Source organism: Dermacentor silvarum, chromosome 9 (genome assembly GCF_013339745.2).
Source record: "Dermacentor silvarum isolate Dsil-2018 chromosome 9, BIME_Dsil_1.4, whole genome shotgun sequence".
NCBI lineage: Eukaryota > Metazoa > Arthropoda > Arachnida > Ixodida > Ixodidae > Dermacentor > Dermacentor silvarum.
In genome coordinates this window covers 145,371,917-145,395,050 of record NC_051162.1, presented here as the reverse complement: position 1 = coordinate 145,395,050, position 23,134 = coordinate 145,371,917, and the positions used below count along the sequence as shown (strand labels likewise).

The 23,134-nt window shown below is 45.4% G+C and overlaps 1 protein-coding gene across 12 annotated transcripts in view; it reads right to left on the bottom strand.

The window, feature by feature from the left end:
* The window catches only part of LOC119464491 (uncharacterized), a 37,566-nt gene extending 15,396 nt beyond the window's left edge, over positions 1 to 22,170 (bottom strand). For 2 of the 12 annotated variants that reach the window (XR_007463585.1, XR_007463587.1), the window contains exons 1-2: positions 12,316 to 12,425; positions 4,333 to 4,811 (exon numbers count right to left, since the gene is read on the bottom strand). Coding sequence is in view for 1 of the 12 variants with exons in the window: in XM_037725488.2 (XP_037581416.1) it covers positions 21,468 to 21,976 (509 nt within the window). In the remaining 11 variants the exon portion in view is untranslated. Of the gene's footprint in view, positions 1 to 5; positions 2,319 to 4,332; positions 4,812 to 5,026; positions 5,159 to 5,565; positions 5,832 to 8,568; positions 9,311 to 9,982; positions 10,696 to 12,276; positions 12,426 to 12,662; positions 12,731 to 21,467 lie in introns of those variants that run through there. The other 10 variants (XR_007463586.1, XR_007463589.1, XR_007463584.1 and 7 more) reach the window with 9 other exon arrangements.
* Between the last annotated feature and the right edge of the window lie 964 nt (positions 22,171 to 23,134).

Here is a 23,134-nt window from a genome sequence, read left to right as displayed (position 1 = left end):
CTTACCTGCAATACCACCGATTATCAGGTTTTGAAAAAACAATTCTGTTTTGAAGTTACACTATCCTTTTTATGTAGCTTTCACTCTAAACAATGAGTGGGGTTTTTGGGTTCAATAAAATCGCATTATCAACACACCTCTTGAGACTGATGGGAGTGCGATTTAATGTTACCGTCGAGATGAATGAAGGGTGCATTCGGCCGGCATACTTAGAATACTCGGTTCGCCCCTGTTATTAGGTCAAAAGTTTCGGGATGGCGCACAGGCGAATCGCAAATTGTGCACTGTCTAAGTCCAAAAAACAATTTGTAATATTCGCGCCGCATCTAACGCCACTTGCCGAGAAGAGCAGCATTTCTTTGTCTTTTGTTTTTTTCTTGACTATGTTGTCTAGTCAGCTGTTTTTGATGCGCTCTGCTTGCAATTAGGCTATAAAGCGGTTCACAAGCATTGGAAAAGCACCCATGGCTGATTTGTCGATCGGCGATATGATAGCTTTGGTTGCTTGAAAGGATAGATGACCAACCTACGTGCAACTCGCTACCTTTTGTAGCATATACAGTAACTCTATCGCTGACGGTTGAGCGAGAAAGGGAAGAGATATGGAACAAACAGAAACTGAAAATGCGCGTAGGTTCACTGGACTTTACTTCACATGACGTAGAGCGCGGGTGTATTGAAAATGAATAATGCGCAGATGAGCGCCAAGTTGTGGCGGCACTTTCACGTTGCCTGGAGAAACACGTTGTCTTTAGCACTTTCAATAAAACTTGACGAAGACATCGTCGGAATACGTTTGAGAGGACTCCATAGGGAATGACACCGTACAAACCGACCCGGCGCAGCCCGATCTATAGCAATCGACCAGTCATCACCATAAACCTTCAGTGAAGCCGCATCGGTACATACTAGTGCACACGCATTGCTCAGAAATGGGCAGGGGATACATCCTCGCACAGCGATCACCCACACCGATTCCAGGGTTCTCGACTGCACTAGCGTGTAGTCCATAATTCATCACAGCAATGCTATTGGCCCTTATAGGCCTTGCGGCTGCCGAGGGACGATGAGCGATCTGGTACCCGCAAAACAAACTCTCCAGATGATGCAAGTTATCCTTTGAAATATAGCTAAAATGCTTCCGTAACCAATAAAAAACATTATTGCTGATAGAATTATTTACGTTATATTTCTATCGCTACATTAATCTTTAAATTTAAAAGTGAAGTGCGCTCGTTTTCCAAGACGCAGAGAACAATAAAATGCACGGAATTTCAACGTCCCTCGCGATGAGAAAAGTGCGCGGGCAGACATGATGGTCACGTGCGGAGCGACAGGCGTGGTTCAGTCTAGGTGGCGTGGCGGTTTCTGGAAAATATTATGGCAAACTATACTGCTCACGCTCACATTTTCAAGCAAACGTGCTCTGGGGAGAAAATAACGCTTGGGCCTTTTCTTTTTTTTTTTTTTTTTTTTTTTGACGCCACCGCTGCACCGAACTGGATTGACTATTTAGTGAGCACAAGTCAAGTTCAAAGTGAATCCGGCCGATGTTTGCGTTCGTTGTTGATGTGCGCAGCATCTTCTGCCAAGATTGTTCCATAGCAGTTCCATCGGAATGAGAATAGCAATAGTAGTGCGTGCAATCGCCGACGGAAACAGGCGGAGTGCAGGAAGTGTGTTGCGTTACGCGGGTGTCGGAAGCACAATGTGAAGCCGTCGACCTCATGTTCTTTTTGTGCCGTGCTTCGTGTGTCGTTGCAAGCGAGAAGTCCATCACATACACGTGCATTCTAGGCACGATAGATTGTAAATACGCGCCGAAATGAAAAATGTGCGGTCGTCGCACGCGAATTTTATGTGTTCTGTGTGTGCGGTTCATCGTAGAGAAGTGTGTACTTGTCTGTTATTGGTGAACGCCTGTCCTCTACCAGTTTCAGAAGTGATGATACCATCAATACTGACAACTTGTATTGTCTTGCTATCGCCGTCATTCGTCATGTGCAACTGCGCGTGAGTTGTTTTTCCGGCTGCGATGAGCGTTGTGACTGCACCACGTCCGATCCATCCGAGCGTCCGTGTGCTTGCTGTTACGAAATGTGTTCACGAGATGCAAATCATGATACGCGTGATGTGCCGCAGTGGTGCTAGGCATAAAAGCAGTGAAAGTGCTCGTTTCGTTAGCTAAGAAGAGTACCGGGCATAAGCTTTGCCAACCGCGTTTTCTTATATGTAGTACACCGATAGAGAAGCTTTATCAAACCGGCCTTTCGAATTCTGCTTCCTACACGCATCGTTTGTTTCAAAAGTTGCTGCACCTTTTTAGATACTTCTATCGGTGAGGGGAATCTAGGGAACGGCTTAAAAGTTGTATATGTGAAAACATGTGGCGCTGGTGTCATGAATATAAATTTCGGGCAGCCTTCATTTTTCTTTAATGTGGACTTTTGCATGAGGAGCGAAAATGGGGATATGAATATCTAGATCTGGCTCCAACCGAATATATCTTATGTGTTGATGGGACTCGATCTAGCGCGTGCATCTCGTGTATTCGCAAGTTCTTTATTGCATGGCAGTGCGACCTGGCAATGATGCTCTTTCCACAGTCAGAGTTAACCGAGCCTTTAAAAGTGGCCCACGATTAGTGTTACGCAAGTTAGCATTGCTGAACAAACATTGATCGACATCTATTAACTACATTGATCTTCACTGCAGCAAACAGCTCCCTCTTTAGTGTGCGCAGCATGTTACAACAGCCACTCCTTACAACACAAAGTGTTCTCACGTATTGTAGCCTGGACTTGCCCGCAAGAGGACAATATAATATAGGTTATAATTGTCATTGATGGTGCCCCGGCGGAATGTTTCTAAGCAAGTACACTTTCGAACCATGTGATATGAACTGTGCTTGTTAATGTCGAGCGCTCGTACTCAGCTTAGAAGCTAAAGCTTGTTCTGAGCATGAAGAGGCGCAATTTTGAACATGAGAACGTCAAGCTGATTCTTGTTTTCGTATTTTTTACAACTTTTGCACAGGTTTGCAGAAGGATACCATTCAATATTTTCATTCTTACCTCCTTCGTTTTTTCTTTTGTTCCATAGGTTAGGTACCACTTTGAGCTTTCTCTACTAAACATTTAGCTGTTTTACAAGCGTATTGTATCTTTGCATGCTTGTTCCACTTGATGCACCATTGTAAGCAGCAAAAGTGTAATTTCATTACCTATTGCGTCTAGGAAATTGTGCGCAACACGCTCATGCGACATGCCGGTAGAGGGCAGTGCAGCCTGTTACGTACCCTGTCGAGTGCAGTGAAAACTTGCAAAGTGATTCTGCTTTGTGAACAGCGTATAGTGGCTATATTGGCCCCTATCGTGCCACAACTCCACTTCTATCTGCCCTTTTTTTCTAAATGCCTAAAAAATCCAATTCCTAGTTCTTGTATCAGTTTTGTTAAATTGTCTAATTTTCCTCAATGATTTGTTGACCAAGTAATGCACGACTGATGTAAGGTAATCCAGCTCAAGCTTTGGAGTACTGGTATCTGCATTAAGTAATTTTTTTTAAATATAGCCTGAATTTTGAAACAGCTGGTATGTACTCATTTTTTTTTTCAACTTCTCTGTCCGGCCAGCTCCTGTATTTCCTACTTCTGCAGGGTTTCATTACTAAATTGTCTGCATCTGTGATAAACATGAATCAGTGAGTTTGATTACGCATACAAAGCCTGTATATTATTTTGCTCTAAACTATACACATTTTAGAATATTTTTATTTCAAAATGAATTGAAGCTCCTCTCTGTTCACTTATGACAAAAGTAAAATATGCTCACATGGATACCGACTCTTGCTTTAGTTGCTGCGTGCAATTTACTAATTTGCCGTACCTGGCCTGGATGCTTAATATCCTTGCATTTTGGATAGTCATGTGAACTACTTGCAAGTTAGAGAAGCAACTGTAGCTAGTTCTTGGGAACATGCTTGGGTATATTTGGGTATAAGAGAATAATCTAAACGAGCCTCATGACACCTTCCTGCATAGCTGTTCTTCTTCCTTTGTAAAATTACTGAGGGGTCTTCACATAAGGACGCCTGAACGAATAGTGATTTTCAGTGAACTGCCTATTGCATTAGGTGTGGTTCAGATGAAACTGCTTGACTCAAAAGCAAGGTGATTTTGTCAGCTGTGCTAAATAGTTGACAGGTTGAAGATGAAAGGCTACTGCAAGTGTTCTGAACATTTGGAAAATAATGTGAGCTGTTAGAGTTATACCAAAGTTGTAGCTGGCATTGCCAATTTTGTGCATGAAATGCATCACACTGGTGTCACACACTGTTATAAAAAAAGCGTGCTCACACTTTTTTTTTCTAATAATGCACCGCTTCAGGGCTTCTGGACACAATGCAAGTTATTACTAAGTGATCATATTTCATCTACTACTGCCTAGGTGAAGCACGAAGCGAAAGAGACTCGTGTGTCGTCACGTAACATGTAGTAAGGGCTTTGCCAGTTGTGCTTTATTATGCAATGCAGCTATATCTTCCCTCTGAGATAAATACTTTGTATAATTCACTACACTCCCACAGAAGGTTACTATTAGAAACCCGAAAGTGAAAATGCACATACTAAAATGAATTTCTTGCAAGTGTGATATCCAGTGCCCGCTGGTAGGTGGGTGCTAGGTGCATGTCCGCAGCAAATATGAAGGTGTAACAGAGTTTACATACCAATAGCAGTACGTTAATTCATCAGAAAAATGTTCTTAGAAGACCTGGATGTTGAGAGCTTAGGCACATAACTAATTATAGACCTCATTATGTTCAGTACAGTTTTAAGTGTGAAAGAGAACATGAACTTCAAACAGAAACTGGATGTTGGACTTACAAATCGGCACTTTTTCAGTCACAGGCTAAAACAGAACATTGCACTGCTCTGAGTCACGTATTTATCTGTGTAATTACAAAATCAGAATGCCAAATAGCATTTCAACAACGAAAACATTTGTTAGAGCAACTGATTGCTTACCTGCAATACCACCGATTATCAGGTTTTGAAAAAACAATTCTGTTTTGAAGTTACACTATCCTTTTTATGTAGCTTTCACTCTAAACAATGAGTGGGGTTTTTGGGTTCAATAAAATCGCATTATCAACACACCTCTTGAGACTGATGGGAGTGCGATTTAATGTTACCGTCGAGATGAATGAAGGGTGCATTCGGCCGGCATACTTAGAATACTCGGTTCGCCCCTGTTATTAGGTCAAAAGTTTCGGGATGGCGCACAGGCGAATCGCAAATTGTGCACTGTCTAAGTCCAAAAAACAATTTGTAATATTCGCGCCGCATCTAACGCCACTTGCCGAGAAGAGCAGCATTTCTTTGTCTTTTGTTTTTTTCTTGACTATGTTGTCTAGTCAGCTGTTTTTGATGCGCTCTGCTTGCAATTAGGCTATAAAGCGGTTCACATGCATTGGAAAAGCACCCATGGCTGATTGGTCGATCGGCGATATGATAGCTTTGGTTGCTTGAAAGGATAGATGACCAACCTACGTGCAACTCGCTACCTTTTGTAGCATATACAGTAACTCTATGGCTGACGGTCGAGCGAGAAAGGGAAGAGATATGGAACAAACAGAAACTGAAAATGCGCGTAGGTTCACTGGACTTTATACTTCACATGACGTAGAGCGCGGGTGTATTGAAAATGAATAATGCGCAGATGAGCACTAAGTTGTGGCGGCACTTTCACGTTGCCTGGAGAAACACGTTGTCTTTAGCACTTTCAATAAAACTTGACGAAGACATCGTCGGCAAACTGAAAATGCGCGTAGGTTCACTGGAAGGAAGGAAGGAAATCAACTTTATTAAGGGTCCTGCAGGCCACGAGAGCTTTGGAGCTCTCATGGAGCGGGCGTCTCCCACGACGGAACCGGGAGGTTGAGCTTCCTGGCGGCGTCGTGGACCTGCTGGACGGCCCAGAGTTGGGGAGCGAGTTCTTCACTCCGGATTGCTTCTTCAAACTTGCGCTTGTCCGGTTCGGAGTTTATGTGAGCTTGCGAGCACGGCCAGAGTAAATGATAGACGTTAAGGGATGTATTACATTTGGTGCAATAAGACTTCTCGTAGAGCTCAGGCATGTAGTGGTGTAGTCTGTTTTGCGTGGGGTATGTGTCTGTTTGTAGCATTCTGAGAGCAACCGCTTGAGCTCCAGTGAGCATGCGGTGTGGCGTGCTAAACTCTCTACGTTGTAGGTAGAAGTGTTTAGTGATTTCATTGTATGTAGTGGGGGCGTCCTTGTTCTCCGAGTGGTCGGGTGAAGCCGCGCGGTCTGCAAGCACGCGCGCAGCCTCGTGTGCCGCCTCGTTAAGGTTGGGGACGTCGCCGATCTTTGGTCCTAAGTGTGCCGGGAACCAGTATATGACGTGGTGCTTAATCTCTTTCTTTGTGACAATTCTTAGAGCCTGTGCGCAGACCGTGCCCTTTTGAAAAGCTCTAATTGCGGCTATGGAGTCACTGTAGATGTGAGAAATATTGTCATTGGTCAGCGCAACGGCGATCGCAACCTGTTCAGCCTGTTCAGGCTTCCTTGCGATTACCGTGGCTGCATGTCTTGTGGATCCGCAGCCGTCCACCATCGCCACTGCGAAAGCTTTGTTTCCCGCGTATGCCGCCGCGTCCACAAAAGCTGAGCTTTCGCGGTTTGCCAAGGCTTGGTTAAGGAGGAATTGTCCTCTCGCTTGTCGTCTGCCCCTGTTGTTTTCGGGGTGTACGTTTCTGGGTATAGGTCGGACCGTGATCTTAGCGCGGATGTCCCGTGGGAGGTCCGCAAAGTCTTTTTCTATGTTTCCTTGAGCAAAGCCCAGCTTCGCTAGGATCGTGCGCCCCGGAGGCGTCGTCGAAAGCCTAGCATGCTGGGCGCGCTGCTGGGCCTCGGCAATTTCTTCCAGGGTGTTGTGCATACCCAGGTGCCCCAGCTTCTCGTTGCTGGTGCTGGTCGGAATGCCGAGTGCTTGCTTGGTGACCTTTCTGATTTGCGCATTGAGTCTGTCTCTGTCGGATCTTGACCAATTGAGCATTGCCGCAACGTATGCGAAGTGACAGGTGACAAACGCGTGTATGAGTTTGACGAGATTATGTTCCTTGAGGCCCCTGTGTCTATTGGCAATTCTTCTGATGAGCCCGATAGCGTTGTTAGTCTTGGTGATGAGCTTCTGAACCGTAGAGGCATTGACGTCTTTAGTCTCTACTATCATACCCAAGACTGATTTTGTCGACGCACGGGATGGCGTGTCCCGAATTGGTTCATACGGTAATTTCCTGATTGTAATCGAAGTCTGTTGAATATGGCCTTCGGCCCTTCTGCGTGGGTCTGCGTACAAGCAGCTCCGACTTGGTAGGCGAGCATCTGAGTCCTGTGGGAATTAGAAATTCTTCTACGGTGTTCACTGCTTCTTGCAAGATGTACTGCACCATACCAGGGGTTCCTTTGGAGACCCACATAGTGATGTCGTCTGCGTATATGGTGTGCTCGAGCCCATGGATCTGTCCGAGTTTCTCGGCAAGTCCCGCCATGGCAAGGTTGAAAAGCATAGGGGAGATGACCGAGCCTTGGGGGGTGCCCTTGCTCCCCAACGAGAGTGTCTCCGTGGAGAGGTCGGCAAATCGGAGCGTAGCCGTCCTATTATCCAAGAATGACTTGACGTACGCGTGGAATCTAGCTCCGAGGTTGAGTTCGGAAATGGTGTCCGCAATGTATTGGTGAGATAGGTTATCAAACGCTTTCTCGAGATCCAACCCGAGAATGGCCTTGGCGTTTCTAATGGGGTCATCAATGATTTGGTGCTTGATTAAAATCATGGTGTCTTGAGTTGATAGACCGGGTCTAAATCCTATGAGGGTGTGTGGTAACAGTCCCTTGTTTTCAAGGAATCTGGAGATTCTGTTGTGAACGGCGTGTTCCGCCGCCTTAGCCACGCACGACGTGAGCGATATGGGTCTAAGGTTCTCGACGCCCGAGGGCTTGTTGTGCTTTGGGATGAGAACCGTAGTGGCGTGCTTCCATTCCGGCGGGACCATGCCTGAATCCCAGACCTGATTGATTCGATCCGCTAGGAACCGGATGGAGTCTTCGTCCAAATTACGAAGGGCCTTGTTACTAATACCGTCGGGACCTGGGGCCGATGTGCCGTTAAGGTTTTGAAGGACGGTCCTGATTTCTTCCAGGTTGAAGGGTTCGTCGAGGTTGTCCACTCCCGTGTACGGGGAACCGGGTGCTTCGGCGTCGCTTTCGTGGCTGCTCGAGAGTGGCATGTATCTTTCGGCAAGTCTTGCCATAAATTCCTGACGTAGAGCGCGGGTGTATTGAAAATGAATAATGCGCAGATGAGCGCCAAGTTGTGGCGGCACTTTCACGTTGCCTGGAGAAACACGTTGTCTTTAGCACTTTCAATAAAACTTGACGAAGACATCGTCGGAATACGTTTGAGAGGACTCCATAGGGAATGACACTGTACAAACCGACCCGGCGCAGCCCGATGTATAACAATCGACCAGTCATCACTACAAACCTTCAGTGAAGCCGCATCGGTACATACTAGTGCACACGCATTGCTCAGAAATGGGAAGGGGGATACATCCTCGCACAGCGATCACCCACACCGATTCCAGGGTTCTCGACTGCACTAGCGTGTGGTCCATAATTCATCACAGCAATGCTTTTGGCCCTTAAAGGCCTTGCGGCTGCCGAGGAACGATGAGCGATCTGGTACCCGCAAAACAAACTCTCCAGATGATGCAAGTTATCCTTTGAAATATAGCTAAAATGCTTCCGTAACCAATAAAAAACATTATTGCTGATAGAATTATTTACGTTATATTTCTATCGCTACATTAATCTTTAAATTTAAAAGTGAAGTGCGCTCGTTTTCCAAGACGCAGAAAACAATAAAATGCACGGAATTTCAACGTCCCTCGCGATGAGAAAAGTGCGCGGGCAGACATGATGGTCACGTGCGGAGCGACAGGCGTGGTTCAGTCTAGGTGGCGTGGCGGTTTCTGGAAAATATTATGGCAAACTATACTGCTCACGCTCACATTTTCAAGCAAACGTGCTCTCGGGAGAAAATAACGCTTGGGCCTTTTTTTTTTTTTTTCTGCACCGCTGCACCGAACTGGATTGACTATTTAGTGAACACAAGTCAAGTTCAAAGTGAATCCGGCCGATGTTTGCGTTCGTTGTTGATGTGCGCAGCATCTTCTGCCAAGATTGTTCCATAGCAGTTCCATCGGAATGAGAATAGGAATAGTAGTGCGTGCAATCGCCGACGGAAACAGGCGGAGTGCAGGAAGTGTGTTGCGTTACGCGGGTGTCGGAAGCACAATGTGAAGCCGTCGACCTCATGTTCTTTTTGTGCCGTGCTTCGTGTGTCGTTGCAAGCGAGAAGTCCATCACACACACGTGCATTCTAGGCACGATAGATTGTAAATACGCGCCCAAATGAAAAATGTGCGGTCGTCGCACGCGAATTTTATGTCTTCTGTGTGTGCGGTTCATCCCAGAGAAGTGTGTACTTGTCTGTTATTGGTGAACGCCTGCCCTCTACCAGTTTCAGAAGTGATGATACGATCAATACCGACAACTTGTATTGCCTTGCTATCACCGTCATTCGTCATGTGCAACTGCGCGTGAGTTGTTTTTCCGGCTGCGATGAGCGTTGTGACTTCGCCACGTCCGATCCATCGGAGCGTTCGTGTGCTTGCTGTTACGACGAGAGGCAAATCAAAGTATGCATGCGCGATGTGCCGCAGTGGTGCTAGGCATAAAAGCAGTAAAAGTGCTCGTTTTGTTAGCTAAGAAGAGTACCTGGCATAAGCTTTGCCAACCGCGTTTTCTTATGTAGTACACCGATAGAGAAGCTTTATCAAACCGCCCTTTCGAATTCTGCTTCCTACACGCATCGTTTGTTTCAAAAGTTACTGCACCTTTTTAGATACTTCTATCGGGGAGGGGAATCTAGGGAACGGCTTAAAAGTTGTATATGTGAAAACATGTCGCGCTGGTGTCATGAATATAAATTTCGGGCAGCCTTCATTTTTCTTTAATGTGGACTTTTGCATGAGGAGCGAAAATGGGGATATGCATTTCTAGATCTGGCTCCAACTGAATATATCTTATGTATTGATGGGACTCGATCTAGCGCGTGCATCTCGTGTATTCGCAAATTCTTTATTGCATGGCAGTGCGACCTGGCAATGATGCTCTTTCCACAGTCAGAGTTAACCGAGCCTTTAAAAGTGGCCCACGATTAGTGTTATGCAAGTTAGCATTGCTGAACAATATCACATGAATGGGGGGGGGGGGGGGACATTAAACGTATGGAAGTACAAGTATCATCAATGCACATTTGTCAATGTCGAGCGCTCGTACTCAGCTTAGAAGCTAAAGCTTGTTCTGAGCATGAAGAGGCACAATTTTGAACATGAGAACATCAAGCTGATTCTTGTTTTCACATTTTTTACAACTTTTGCACAGGTTTGCTGATGGATACCATTCAATATTTTCATTCTTACCTCCATTTGTTTTTTCTTTTGTTCCATAGGTTAGATACCAATTTGAGCTTTCTCTACTAAAATTTAGCTGTTTTACAGGCGTATTGTATCTTTACATGCTTGCTCCACTTGATGCACCATTGTAAGCAGCAAAAGTGTAATTTCATTACCTATTGCATCTAGGAAATTGTACGCAACAAGCTAATGCGACATGCCGGTAGAGGGCAGTGCAGCCTGTTATGTACCCTGTCGAGTGCAGTGAAAACTTGCAAAGTAATTATGCTTTGTGAACAGCGTATAGTGGCTATATTGGCCCCTATCGTGCCATAACTGCACTTCTATGTGCCCTTTTTTTCTAAATGCCTAAAAAATCCAATTCCTAGTTCTTGTATCAATTTTGTTAAATTGTCTAATTTTCCTCAATGATTTGTTGACCAAGTAATGCCCGACTGATGTAAGGTAATCCAGCTCAAGCTTTGGAGTACTGGTATCTGCATTAAGTAATTTTTTTTAAATATAGCCTGAATTTTGAAACAGCTGGTATGTACTCATTTTTTTTCAACTTCGCTGTGTGGCCAGCTCCTGTATTTCCTACTTCTGAAGGGTTTCATTACTAAATTGTCTGCATCTGTGATCAACATGAATCAGTGAGTTTGATTACGCATACAAAGCCTGTATATTTTTTGCTATAAACTATACACATTTTAGAAGATTTTTATTTCAAAATGAATTGAAGCTCCTCTCTGTTCACTTATGACAAAAGTAAAATATGCTCACATGGACACCGACGCTTGCTTTAGTTGCTGCGTGCAATTTACCAATTTGCCGTACCTGGCCTGGATGCTTAATATCCTTGCATTTTGAATAGTCATGTGAACTACTTGCAAGTTAGAGAAGCAACTGTAGCTAGTTCTTGGGAACGTGCTTGGGTATATTTGGATATAAGAGAATAATCTAAACGTGCCTCATGACACCTTCCTGCATAGCTGTTGTTCTTCCTTTGTAACATTACTGAGGGGTCTTCACATAAGGACGCCTGAACGAAGAGTTATTTTCAGTGAACTGCCTATTGCATCAGGTGTGGTTCAGATGAAACTGCTTGACTCAAAAGCAAGGTGATTTTGTCAGCTGTGCTAAATAGTTGACAGGTTGAAGATGAAAGGCTACTGCAAGTGTTCTGAACATTTGGAAAATAATGTGAGCTCTTGGAATTATACCAAAGTTGTAGCTGGCATTGGCGCATTGCCAATTTTGAGCATGAAATGCATCACACTGGTGTCACACAAGTGTTATCAAAAAAGCGTGCTCACACTTTTTTTTTTTCTAATAATGCACCACTTCAGGGCTTCTGGACACAATGCAAGTTATTACTAAGTGATCATATTTCATCTACTACTGCCTAGGTGAAGCACGAAGCGAATGAGACTCGTGTGTCATCACGTAACATGTAGTAAGGGCTTTGCCAGTTGTGCTTTATTATGCAATGCAGCTATATCTTCCCTCTGAGATAAATACTTTGTATAATGCACCACACTCCCACAGAAGGTTACTATTAGAAACCCGAAAGTGAAAATGCACATACTAAAATGAATTTCTTGCAAGTGTGATATCCAGTGCCCGCTGGTAGGTGGGTGCTAGGTGCATGTCTGCAGCAAATATGAAGGTGTAACGGAGTTTACATACCAATAGCAGTACGTTAATTCATCAGAAAAATGTTCTTAGAAGACCTGGATGTTGAGAGCTTAGGCACATAACTAAGTACAGACCTCATTATGTTCAGTACAGTTTTCAGTGTGAAAGAGAACATGAACTTCATACAGAAACTGGATGTTGAACTTACAAATCGGCACTTTTTCAGTCACAGGCTAAAACAGAACATTGCACTGCTCTGAGTCACGTATTTATCTGTGTAATTACAAAATCAGAATGCCAAACAGCATTTCAACAAAGAAAACATTTGTTAGAGCAACTGATTGCTTACCTGCAATACCACTGATTATCAGGTTTTGAAAAAACAATTCTGTTTTGAAGTTACACTATGCTTTTTATGTAGCTTTCACTCTAAACAATGTGTAGGGTTTTCGGGCTCAATAAAATCGCATTATCAACACACCCCTTGAGATTGATGGGAGTGCGATTTAATGTTACCGTCGAGATGAATGAAGGGTGCATTCGGCCGGCGTTTTTAGAATACTCTGTTCGCCCCCGTTATTATAATAGGTCAGAAGTTTCGGGATGGTGCACAGGTGAATCGCGTTTTATTCTCTGTCCAAGTCAAAAAAAAAAATCGTAATATTCGCACCGTATCTGACGCCGACCGCTGAGAACAGCGTTTTTTTTTTTTTTTTTGCTGCTGAAGGGAGGCTAGCGGGAGCCATTGCCTGGATTTCGCGGCGGACAATCCTCGTCAATTCGGCCGAAGGCGGCGAAGGGTTTGATTGCGGTCGCTCTTCACACGAAGACGTTGCAGCGGTGTTGGGAAGCTGGGCGAATGGTCGTTCAATACGGCGGCTCTTAGCCTGCTCGAAGCGCTGACATTCATCATCACGGCATCGACGGTAGCACAATTTCTGCACATCAGGAAATTGAATGCGTCGTCCGCTATCCCTTTCTGGACGTGGCCAACCTTGTCAGACTCTGGCATGTTACTGTCAGCTTTACGGCACAGCGCCAGTACATCCTGTATGTACGACAAGTATGATTCTGTGGACGTCTGTGCGCGGGTTGACAGCTGTTGCTTCGCAGCAATTTTTCGACTGAAGGCCCTACCGATCAGGTCACGGAGCTTTTGTTTGAATGTATCCCAGCTCCCAAAGTCGGCCTCGTGATTGTCATACCACAACTTCGCCGTTCCACTAAGATAAAACACCACATTGGCCAGCATGACTGTCAGGTCCCAGTGGTTAGAATCGCTCACCCGTTTGTATAGCATAAGCCATTCCTCTACATCGATACCATCGGTCCCGTTGAACGTTCCAGGGTCTCGGGATTGGACTACTACAATCGATGTCCGCGGCGCAGAAGCAGATTCTGGTTGGTGTGCCATGGTGGTCGCACCGCAGTGCCGACCGCTTCGAAGCTCCGTCGTCTTGCGAGAATACCCAGCACCTCCCACCAATGTGTGACGGGGTGTCAAATAGATAGAAGCGGGACAAGGTTTATAAACAGGGACTGTTGGCAGAGATTGCCAAGATGGCTGAACACGCGCCGCGTCCCCCGGCGATCGTCGTCTTCTTCCTTGATGCAAGGAGGCGGCCAGTAACAGTATGCAATGTCTGCGTGCAATTTACTAATTTGCCGTACTTGGCCTGGATGCTTAATATATTTGCATTTTGTATAGTCCAGCGGACTTCTGGCAAGTTGGAGAAGCAAGTGTAGCTAGTTCACAGGAACGTGTTTGGTAAGAGAATAACCTAATCGTGCCTCGTGACACCTTACTGCATAATTGTTGTTCTTCCTTTGCAAAATTACTCGGGGGTCTTCGCATAAGGACTGCTGAACAGAGGGTTATTTTCAGTCGACTGCCTATTTATTGAATTCGGCAAGAATAGTGGCCAAAAGTACACACTTCATCTTAACAAAGTGCATATAACTAGGAAAAGCTACGCGTATTGTGCCACTACATACCAGGTTTGCGAACTTCTTTCATGCGTGGCTCCTGTCACAAACAATAACAACCGTTTTTCTGCAGGTACTAGCAGTGCACATGCAGCGCCGTCGTAGCTTATTACTAACCGAAATCGTAAACAGGTTTCTGTCTTCTATTCTAATGTGCACAGCGCAGGTAATAAACGCCAATCTTTGCCTTCTCTAATAGACACGTGTTCAGCAGACATAGTCATCCTTACTGAAACATGGCTCTCGAATCAGATCGCTAATCATGAAGTTTTTGAATGCGAAAGAAGCTATAAATTCTTTTGTCGAGACTGTGAGCAGCAGACTGGCGGCGGTTTGCTTATAGCCATCCATGATGCCATATCTTGCCGCGAGATAACTATTTCTACTCATTTGGAATTTGTATGCACTCGAATAACTGTCGATCACAAAGACTTCATCTCTAGTGCCTACTACCGGTCACCTAGTTCAACTAATCACATTTTGCAATGAAGTTTCCAGCATTTTAAGCAACTTGACACAACAGTTTTCTTCATGCCCTTTATTCTTGGTGGGCGATTTCAACTTTCCGGGGATTGACTGGAAAACCCAACCTACAGTTATAGAAGGTGGCTCCGAGTGCCTCGCATTCATTAATCTCTGTCTAGATTTTAACCTCACGCAACTTGTCACTAAACCGGCACGAAGTTCCAGTCATTTAGCCACCGTTTTGTACCTCATTTTAACCACAACCCCTAACCTCGTTCCAAGTGCTCATTTTCCTGGCGTTAGTGATCACTGCATTCTACTTTTCGGCTTACTCACTTGCACCCCTTCGGTCAAACCATCTAAAATTATTCGTGATTATAAGAATGGTGACGTTGCCACTATTAATTATGAACTGTCATCCTTCATTAGCGAATATCTGCCAAGTTTATACACTCGCACGGTAGAGGCAAACTGGGCTTTGTTTATTAAAGATAAAATAACATACCTAATGGACCGTTATATCCCACTGAAGCATATTACGCCAAAATCTCGGGCACCTTAGTTTAATGCACAATTTAAAAGGTTTCTCAATAAAATGAACAGGGTTATTTCGGTGCACAAAAAGACTCGCAAATGCCTCGTGCTGGTTTGCTTACATTAACGCAGATAACGAGTGTACAAACAGGCGATAACACACGCTAAGGACGACTTTTATCGTAACACGCTACCAATGCGACTACGTGACAATCCGTGAAAATTTTGGTGTGCAGTCAATGGCAAAAATGAAACTGATTGAGCTTTGATACTAGTGCCATTCCTGTAAATAACAAGGATTGTTGTGACTTAATAAATAATGCATTTATCTGTTGTTGTTTTTTGCATCATCCTGTTGTATATCCTGGTTATCCAGACTCGGTTTTTTTTTTCCTATGTATCCTATTGTGTTTGATTCAACTGGTATTTTTAATTTAATGAAAAACCTAAAGGTCTCTAGCTGTGCTGGCCCTGACGGTAATAATTCAAAGTTCTTGAATTGTACATCAATGTATTCATCATTGATTTCTTGCGAGATTTTCTCGCAGTCATTGCAATGTTGCACCATACCAAGTGATTGGAAGGTGGGGACAGTGGTTCCTTTGCACAAATCAGGTGTTTTTCATTCTCCACTAAACTACAGACCGATATCATTGACCAGTATGCCTTGCAAGCTCATGGAACACATCATCTATTCACATCTAGTCTTTAATCTAACTCATTTTTCTCTACTTGTCAACATGGTTTTAGAAAATCTTTTTCTTGTGAAATGCACCTTATGATATTTACAAACAAATTATTTCATGCTCTTGGCAATGGTTTCATTGTCGACTGTATTTTTCTAGATTTCGCTAAGGCATTTGATTCAGTCTCACACAACCTACTCTTTCCTAAACTTGATAAGTTGAACCTCGATGCCAATGTCCTAGGTTGGAATAAATGCTTTCTTTCTAACCGCTTTCAATGTTTCGGCAAATGGTCATGATTCTTCTTTCGTTTCAGTAACATTGGGGATGCCTCAGGGGCCGGTTTTAAGACCGCTACTCTTTCTCGTATACATCAACGATCTTCCTACCCAAGTTTCTTCTTCTCTACAACTGTTTGCTGATGATTGTATAATATACTGCATAATTTCTAACCCCTGTGACCGTACTGCATTACAGACCTGACCTTGATAGTATTTCCCGCTGGTGTTCAGATTGGCTAATGAAACTTAAATATTAACAAGTGTAAAATCACATGCGTGTCCCGAGTGCCTTACTCAACTAATCCTGCTGATTACCGTCTTAATAACGCACCCCTAACCGCCATGACTTCTTACAAATATCTCGGCGTCATTATAGCCCAGAATCTATCATGTTCTTTGCATGTAAGCTATATTATCAACAACGCTAATTGCATGCTAGGTTTCTTGCGTCACAATTTCTCACATGCCAATACTACAGTAAAACTCGCACTTTACAAGACCTTGGTCAGACCCGAGCTTAAGTACGCCTGCTAAATTTGGGATCCTGGCCAGGTAACACTAACAAACCTTTTACAGCTTGTCCAGAATCGCAGCGCCCGGTTTATACTTTCTAACTACAGTTGCTACTCTAGTGTCTCCTCAATGAAACGAACTCTTGACCTATCAGACTTCGCTCTGCGCCGGAAGTTTTCTCGACTGTGCCTTTCCATAAAATATTTTACTTCGATCACATGCTTAGGGAAGAATTACTCCATCGGTCTTCATACATATCATCTCGCATTGATCATTCCCAGAAAGTTGGTGCAGCTCTTTGTCGCTCAAAAATTTACTCTTGACTCATTTATACCAAGAACCTCGGAAGACTGTAACCACGTCCCTGCCTCGATCGCTGCCATCTCTGACTCAAACATTTTGAAGACCGCCATTGACACTTACATTTGTTCTTGCCCCTACTGTCTGTAAAGCCTTTAGGCGATTGAGAGTGCAAAAATAAATAAATAAATATTGCATCAAGTGTGGTTCAGATAAAAATGCTTGACTCAAAGCAAGGTTCAGCTGTGCTAAACACTTGACAGGTTGAAAATGAAAGGCTACTGCAAGTATTCTGAATTTTTGGAAAATAATGTGAGCTCTTAGAATTATACCAAAGTTGTAGCTGGAATTGCCAATTTTGTACATGAAATGCATCACACTGGTTTCGTACAAGTGTTATAAACAAAGCGAGCTCACATTTTTTTTTTCTAATGCACCGCTTCAGGGCTTGTGGACACAATACAAGGTATTACTAAGTGATTATATTTCATCTACTACTGCTTATGGTCTGCATTTAGGTGCATGTCTGCAGCAGATATGAAGGCGTAACAGAGTTTAAATTCCTATAGTAGGATGTTGATTCATCAGAAAAATGCGCTTAGAAGACCTGGTTGTTGAGAGCTTTGGCACATAACAAGGTATAGACCTCATTATGCTCAGTCCAGTTTTTTATTATGCCAGTCCATACATTTGTTACAGTACGACAGTCGAGTAAGAAGGGCGGGGGGGGGGGGGGGGGGGGGGGGGTGATGAGCAACAAACAAACAGAAAAGAAGCTTAAAATGCGCGTAGCCTAACCGGAATTTACTTCATATGACGTGACCATGTGACGCAGAGCGCGGGTGTATTGAAAACGAATAGCGCGCAGATGACGCTAACTTGTTCCTTGCGTGGAGGACTGCCTGCAAACTGTCCGGAACAACATGTTGGTCTTGCTCTGCGCTTCACAGTTGTTGGTCGATGATGGAATGACGACAAAGGGGTGACGATGGTGGAATCACGATGACGTCACGACAATGGGTTGACGACGGTGCAATCGCTACGACAAAATTAGGTTGGTACAACGAAGACATCATGATGGCGACTTTGTAATTACGACACGATGTCGACAATGGCATGACGACGATGGAATAATGACGGTATGAGACCGCAGTGACAGCAACAGAGCAAATACGGTGGGAAGATGACATGTGACAACGAAAGAATTATCACAATGTCATGGAAGAGAAATGACGACAACATGGCAATGACCGCGTGTTGGTGTTGGGGCTCACGTCTGCGCTCACTAGCATCACCTGCCGAGGCGGGTCGCCTTAATTCGCACTGTTTCTCGTAGGCTAGGTGACTATTTGGCACCGCCCCATTTCAAAGGGGATGCCATTAAATCTTCATCATCATGTCCAGTGTTTGCTTGCACAATGTCCGGTGGTTTTTTCGAGCTGCACTATGTCCGGGATCGGCCCGCCTTTTTTGGAGACAAAATTTGCGCTTCCTTGCACGTGACTTTGTTCTGACCTTGGCTTCGACTAGGAAGATAAATGCCTCGCATTAAATTTAAAAAATACGGGACAGGCCTGGCTAGACAACACGAGTGCCGATATTTTCGCGCTATCCGCCCCACGTATTCGAGTAAATTTGTTCCAACAAGCTGAATTTACAACAATGAACCACTTTTGACTTTGCAATATACAGTCCCACAGAGTAGGTTAGATCTAACGACAGAGTACGCTGACTGTGATTGCGCCCAAACCGAAAGAGCTTATCAGGGGGTACAATGACTATCGAAAATAAAGTTACATGTTACAAGCAGTTAGATACTCCCGCCAATGAGAGTTGTCGGCACTCCGACAGGACAGGCATTGCGAGATGAGACGTTTGTGTCAAGGCACCTAGCTTGTGCTGCGGTGCGAGTCAGTGCATTTGTGTGCCGTGTGTATTTATTCAAGCGCCTTTTGTATGCACATTCGTGAAACGGTGCCTGAAGACTTAGCACGCACAGCCCGATTGCCACGAACTGCGCCCTTCTCCGCGTATGCAGTGGCTCGTATGTCGTGAGGTGACGAGTCTACTATAGTCCCAGAGAAGATACGCGGCGAGGTGGAAAAAGCGCCTGTGGGAGGGTGGCGAAGGCGAGAGAGGAACTGTCCGCTCGGCTTCGAGCTGACAGCTGATCTATAGCTATATATGGGCCCCTTAATTCAGCAGAGTCCATTACTAATTCCGTGCAATGATCTCACCACCCAAAACCTTCGTAGTCCCGGACTACGTTGGAAACCATACTATTAGCCTTTAAAAAAATATACAGCAGTTTCGCCCGACGGGTGTAGCACTGTAAGCGCCACGTTGTGCTGAACCTCCTCAGACAGTTTAGAGAAAGCGCTGGCGTAGGGAGCCTCGATGGTACCGCTTATCGCCGTTCGCTGGCGCGACAAGCGCCGCCACTGACGCCACTGTAGCGTGCCTCGATGTCCCCCTCGCCTGCTCGTTGAGGCACCCTACGCGGCACCGGTGTCGGACCTCAATGGCGCGCAAGATGAGGCAGAGTGAAAATCGTCGGCGTTTGTTTCTTGAAGTGCATACCGTCCGTTCCGCATAGACCAATGCACGCTCTACGGTATGTTATGCACAATGCTGCCAAGTGTAAACGCTACCGTATAAGTGCGCACCATGGTCATTCCAGCTATGAGAGAAAGAACGCTACCCTGACTATGGGCAAAGTATCTTGAGCGGAGCGTGAGGATCCGTGCACTTGGCTTCGTCGTTTTTGCAGCTAAACGGCACGGCGCCTCTCTCGCGTCTCGGAAGACCTTCTAAACCTCCACGCGCGGGCCGCTGATAGCGTGACAGCACGGCGGCAGCGGCGCGGCAGTTCGAATGTGCCTTGAGTGTCGATATAATTGCTATCGCAATAAAACAGTAACCGTCTGCTCCATTACAAATCTACCCTTGTTAGCTCTCTAATACATATCGCCGTGTTCCTGTCACGTCTGTGCGCTGTATGCGCGGTCAAATATACACATAGTGATATTCTGCGGATGATTTCTGTCACCTCAGTGCGCATAAAATTGGATTGGCCGTGAGTGAACATGCCAAGTAAATGTTTGTTGCAGTATACTTGGTGTGGCTTCATGTATATGCTATGTTCCTATTCTTGTGTTCTTGCCTGTCCTCGTCAAAGACCTTTTCAGCTTTCCAACACGATTCCTGCGGTACTTAGCACTCATGAATGCACCCCATTCTGCAAAAATATGCAGTCCCGCTGAACCTTCCTGTCTCGTTTACCACCGATCATTGACAGTTCCCTGCAGCACTGTGAGGCGGACAACCCTGAATTTCAAAATAACTTCTTTGAAATAAGTTTTGCGCTACCAAGTATCATGTTCAACCCTGAATTTATTGCGCTAAAACACGACCTCTGATCTCGGAGGCCATGGCTGAAAACCCACGTCATATCGAGGCCACCTTGGCGCTGTCAAGCAATAGAGCTGCAGTGACACATTCCACCTCTTCCCGCCCTTCATGATAACAAACGACTATGCATTATACGCAAAGGGGTACGAGTTGGCGAAGGTTAGTTTTGATTGCAGTACGAAAAAAAAAAACAGTCAGGTGCACTTAAGTATTCCTACGTGGATGAATTTAATGCGATAGCATTGAGACGGCCTCGTTCGCGTACTCGCGTGGACGTACAACGGAGCCGGGCGCAACTACTGACTGAGAAGACGAAGTCGAAGGTTCGTCCATTGGAGCGCACGACAGATCTCGCCGAAATCACCGCGCCGACTGGCAGCGCCGCGACGCGCGATGCTATATATAGACCCGCCACTGGCGCGGTCTGTCTCTGTGACCACGTGACTTGTTCGTCTATCGGAGCCACTCATCTCTCATTGGCGGAAGCGCACGTGGCGCGTGGTCTGTCTCTGCGACCACGTGATTTTTTGTACCATCTCCGGCCACGCAGCTGGATTTTCCGCTTCATGAGCCATAGAATGCTTTAGAATTAATCAAAATAGAGCGCAAACATAAGCAGACTGGGACGTAAAGTAGCAGGAGTACAGCGGTTATCTTGTATCCTAGTGAGCTTGTGCTTATGTCCCTTCCATTGCGCATGCAATAAAAAGTAGACTACGCTATATGCTATTGCAGTGTCAAGATTGCTACTGACGGGCTTGTTCATTCTATACCCGTGGGCTCTGATGGCCGCCCGTCACAATCGCAAGCGACACATGCTGTAAGGCTGTACAGCGCGGTCCACTGTTAGAGGGAACACGCGAGTGTTATTCTGCTTCATCTGCCAAGCACACAATTGCTCAGCTTTGCAGCAGATGCCTTGTGACTGGAGCCACGTTTCTACACACCTCCATCGACACAGCTTCGGTAGACTCTGGCAGCTATAGATGCGCCAGCAAAATGGAGAGAGCCGCACGTGGCACATTATGTGGCATGGGCACATTATGTTACATTGCACAGTGTTCCGCTTAACGGTGGACCGCACTGATACATTCCGCGACCGTAAATCACCTCAGTGCGTCCTTTCGCGCCAGGAACTCGGAGGTGAGGAAGAGGTCGAGCTTCTTGACTCCCGCGCGGCACAGGAGTATCTCGAACTGCAGGCTGGTCAGGTTGAGGTGGCCCCGCTTCTTCTGTATCTTCTCGATCAGCGACTCGATGATGGCCGGCTTGCAGGTCGTGAACGGGTTGCGGCCCTCGGGCAGGGCGTCGTCCACGCTGCTCCCGTCGGCTTGAGCCAGGACGACGCGCTCCAACGCCGGCAGCACCCGAGCCACGATGACGTCCGTGGCCAGGGCCTCGAGCGAGGACGGCCTGCACCGGCGCGACATCAACGCGGCCGTGGCGGCGACGCAGGAAGGCACCACTACCGGGGAGCAAGGCTTTTCGTCGACGACATAGTGCAGAACAGTCGGGTACATTCTCGCCTGCCTGGGCGCGCGGTCGGACATTTGTTTTTTTCTCTTCGGCTGGCCGTGAACTCCGTGTTTGTGACGTCTTCGTCGTCGTCTTCGATTCATCTCTCTGCACAGTTGCTTAGGTGCCGGAACGCTAATTTGAACATCATCAAATTCGGTCACGCTGTCGAATTCGCCATCTTGTCGTCTCTGATTGGCTCATAGAGCCGTCAATTCAGAATTCGACAGTTTGGCAGAATTTGACAATGTCCAGAATACATAGCATTTCTGGAATGACAGTGCATGGCCTCTGAAATTTGCGCGCGCCGGCTGGTTTTTCTCGAGCAAAGCAGCCAGCGTGCGCAAATCTCGAAGACCATGGACAGTGTTGTGCACGCGTCGCTGAAATTAAAGGAACAGTGACAAGAAGCGATAAATATATAGATCGACGACGTATTATTTATAAACTCTAATTTCACTGGTTTCGTGGTAGGAGGTTGAGAACTAGAAGGCAAAGCTTAACGTCATACTTTTTATGTTCCGAATCTCGAGGCCGAAACCCACGCGCCGGTACGTCAGCGTGATGTCATGGGTTTCGAAGTGTTTTCTCGTATGTTGGCAGTTAATTGTGGCGCACTAAATGTTTTGAAAGATTGCTAAGCGCAGTCTTTGACTTTTATTAGAAAACAATGCAATCCACCTTTGCAACAAAAAAAAAAAAAAAAAGGTTAGGTAGACCCGACCAGACGTCGTCAAAATACTCGAACATCAGGCAAGCTCGTGCGGGAACTTCAAGGAAGCGTCTCGCCACACTTCCGTTATTTTAGCGTCTTTTATTGCTTATAAGTTTGCTCGTACGGCAAGAGTAGGTTTGTTTTGCATTCCAGAAAAGTAATTTCCTAACATAGCTTAACTTTTTTTTTTTTTCGTTAGTGCGAAAGGGGCGCATTAAAGATAAATATGATTTGAGCTTTGTTAGTAAATGACCTTTTCAAAGTACTAAATAGGCCATTCTCATCGTGAGCGGACGCCTGGTAGACCAGAAAAGACGCAAGAACGAACGACGGGGGCCGACGCCACCTTGAAATTCTCGCAACAGCCCGCCGTGACGTCACATATTTTTATGCCACATATTTTTATTTCCGGACCTAGTTAAGCTTTTGTCGGTAAAGGTGGACTACATGTTGTTCTAAAGGAGCCAAAGAGCGAACATGGAAAGTTTCAAGAACTAAAATTGAACCACAACGGCAGAAATGAGAACGAATACTTTGCAATTCTTGA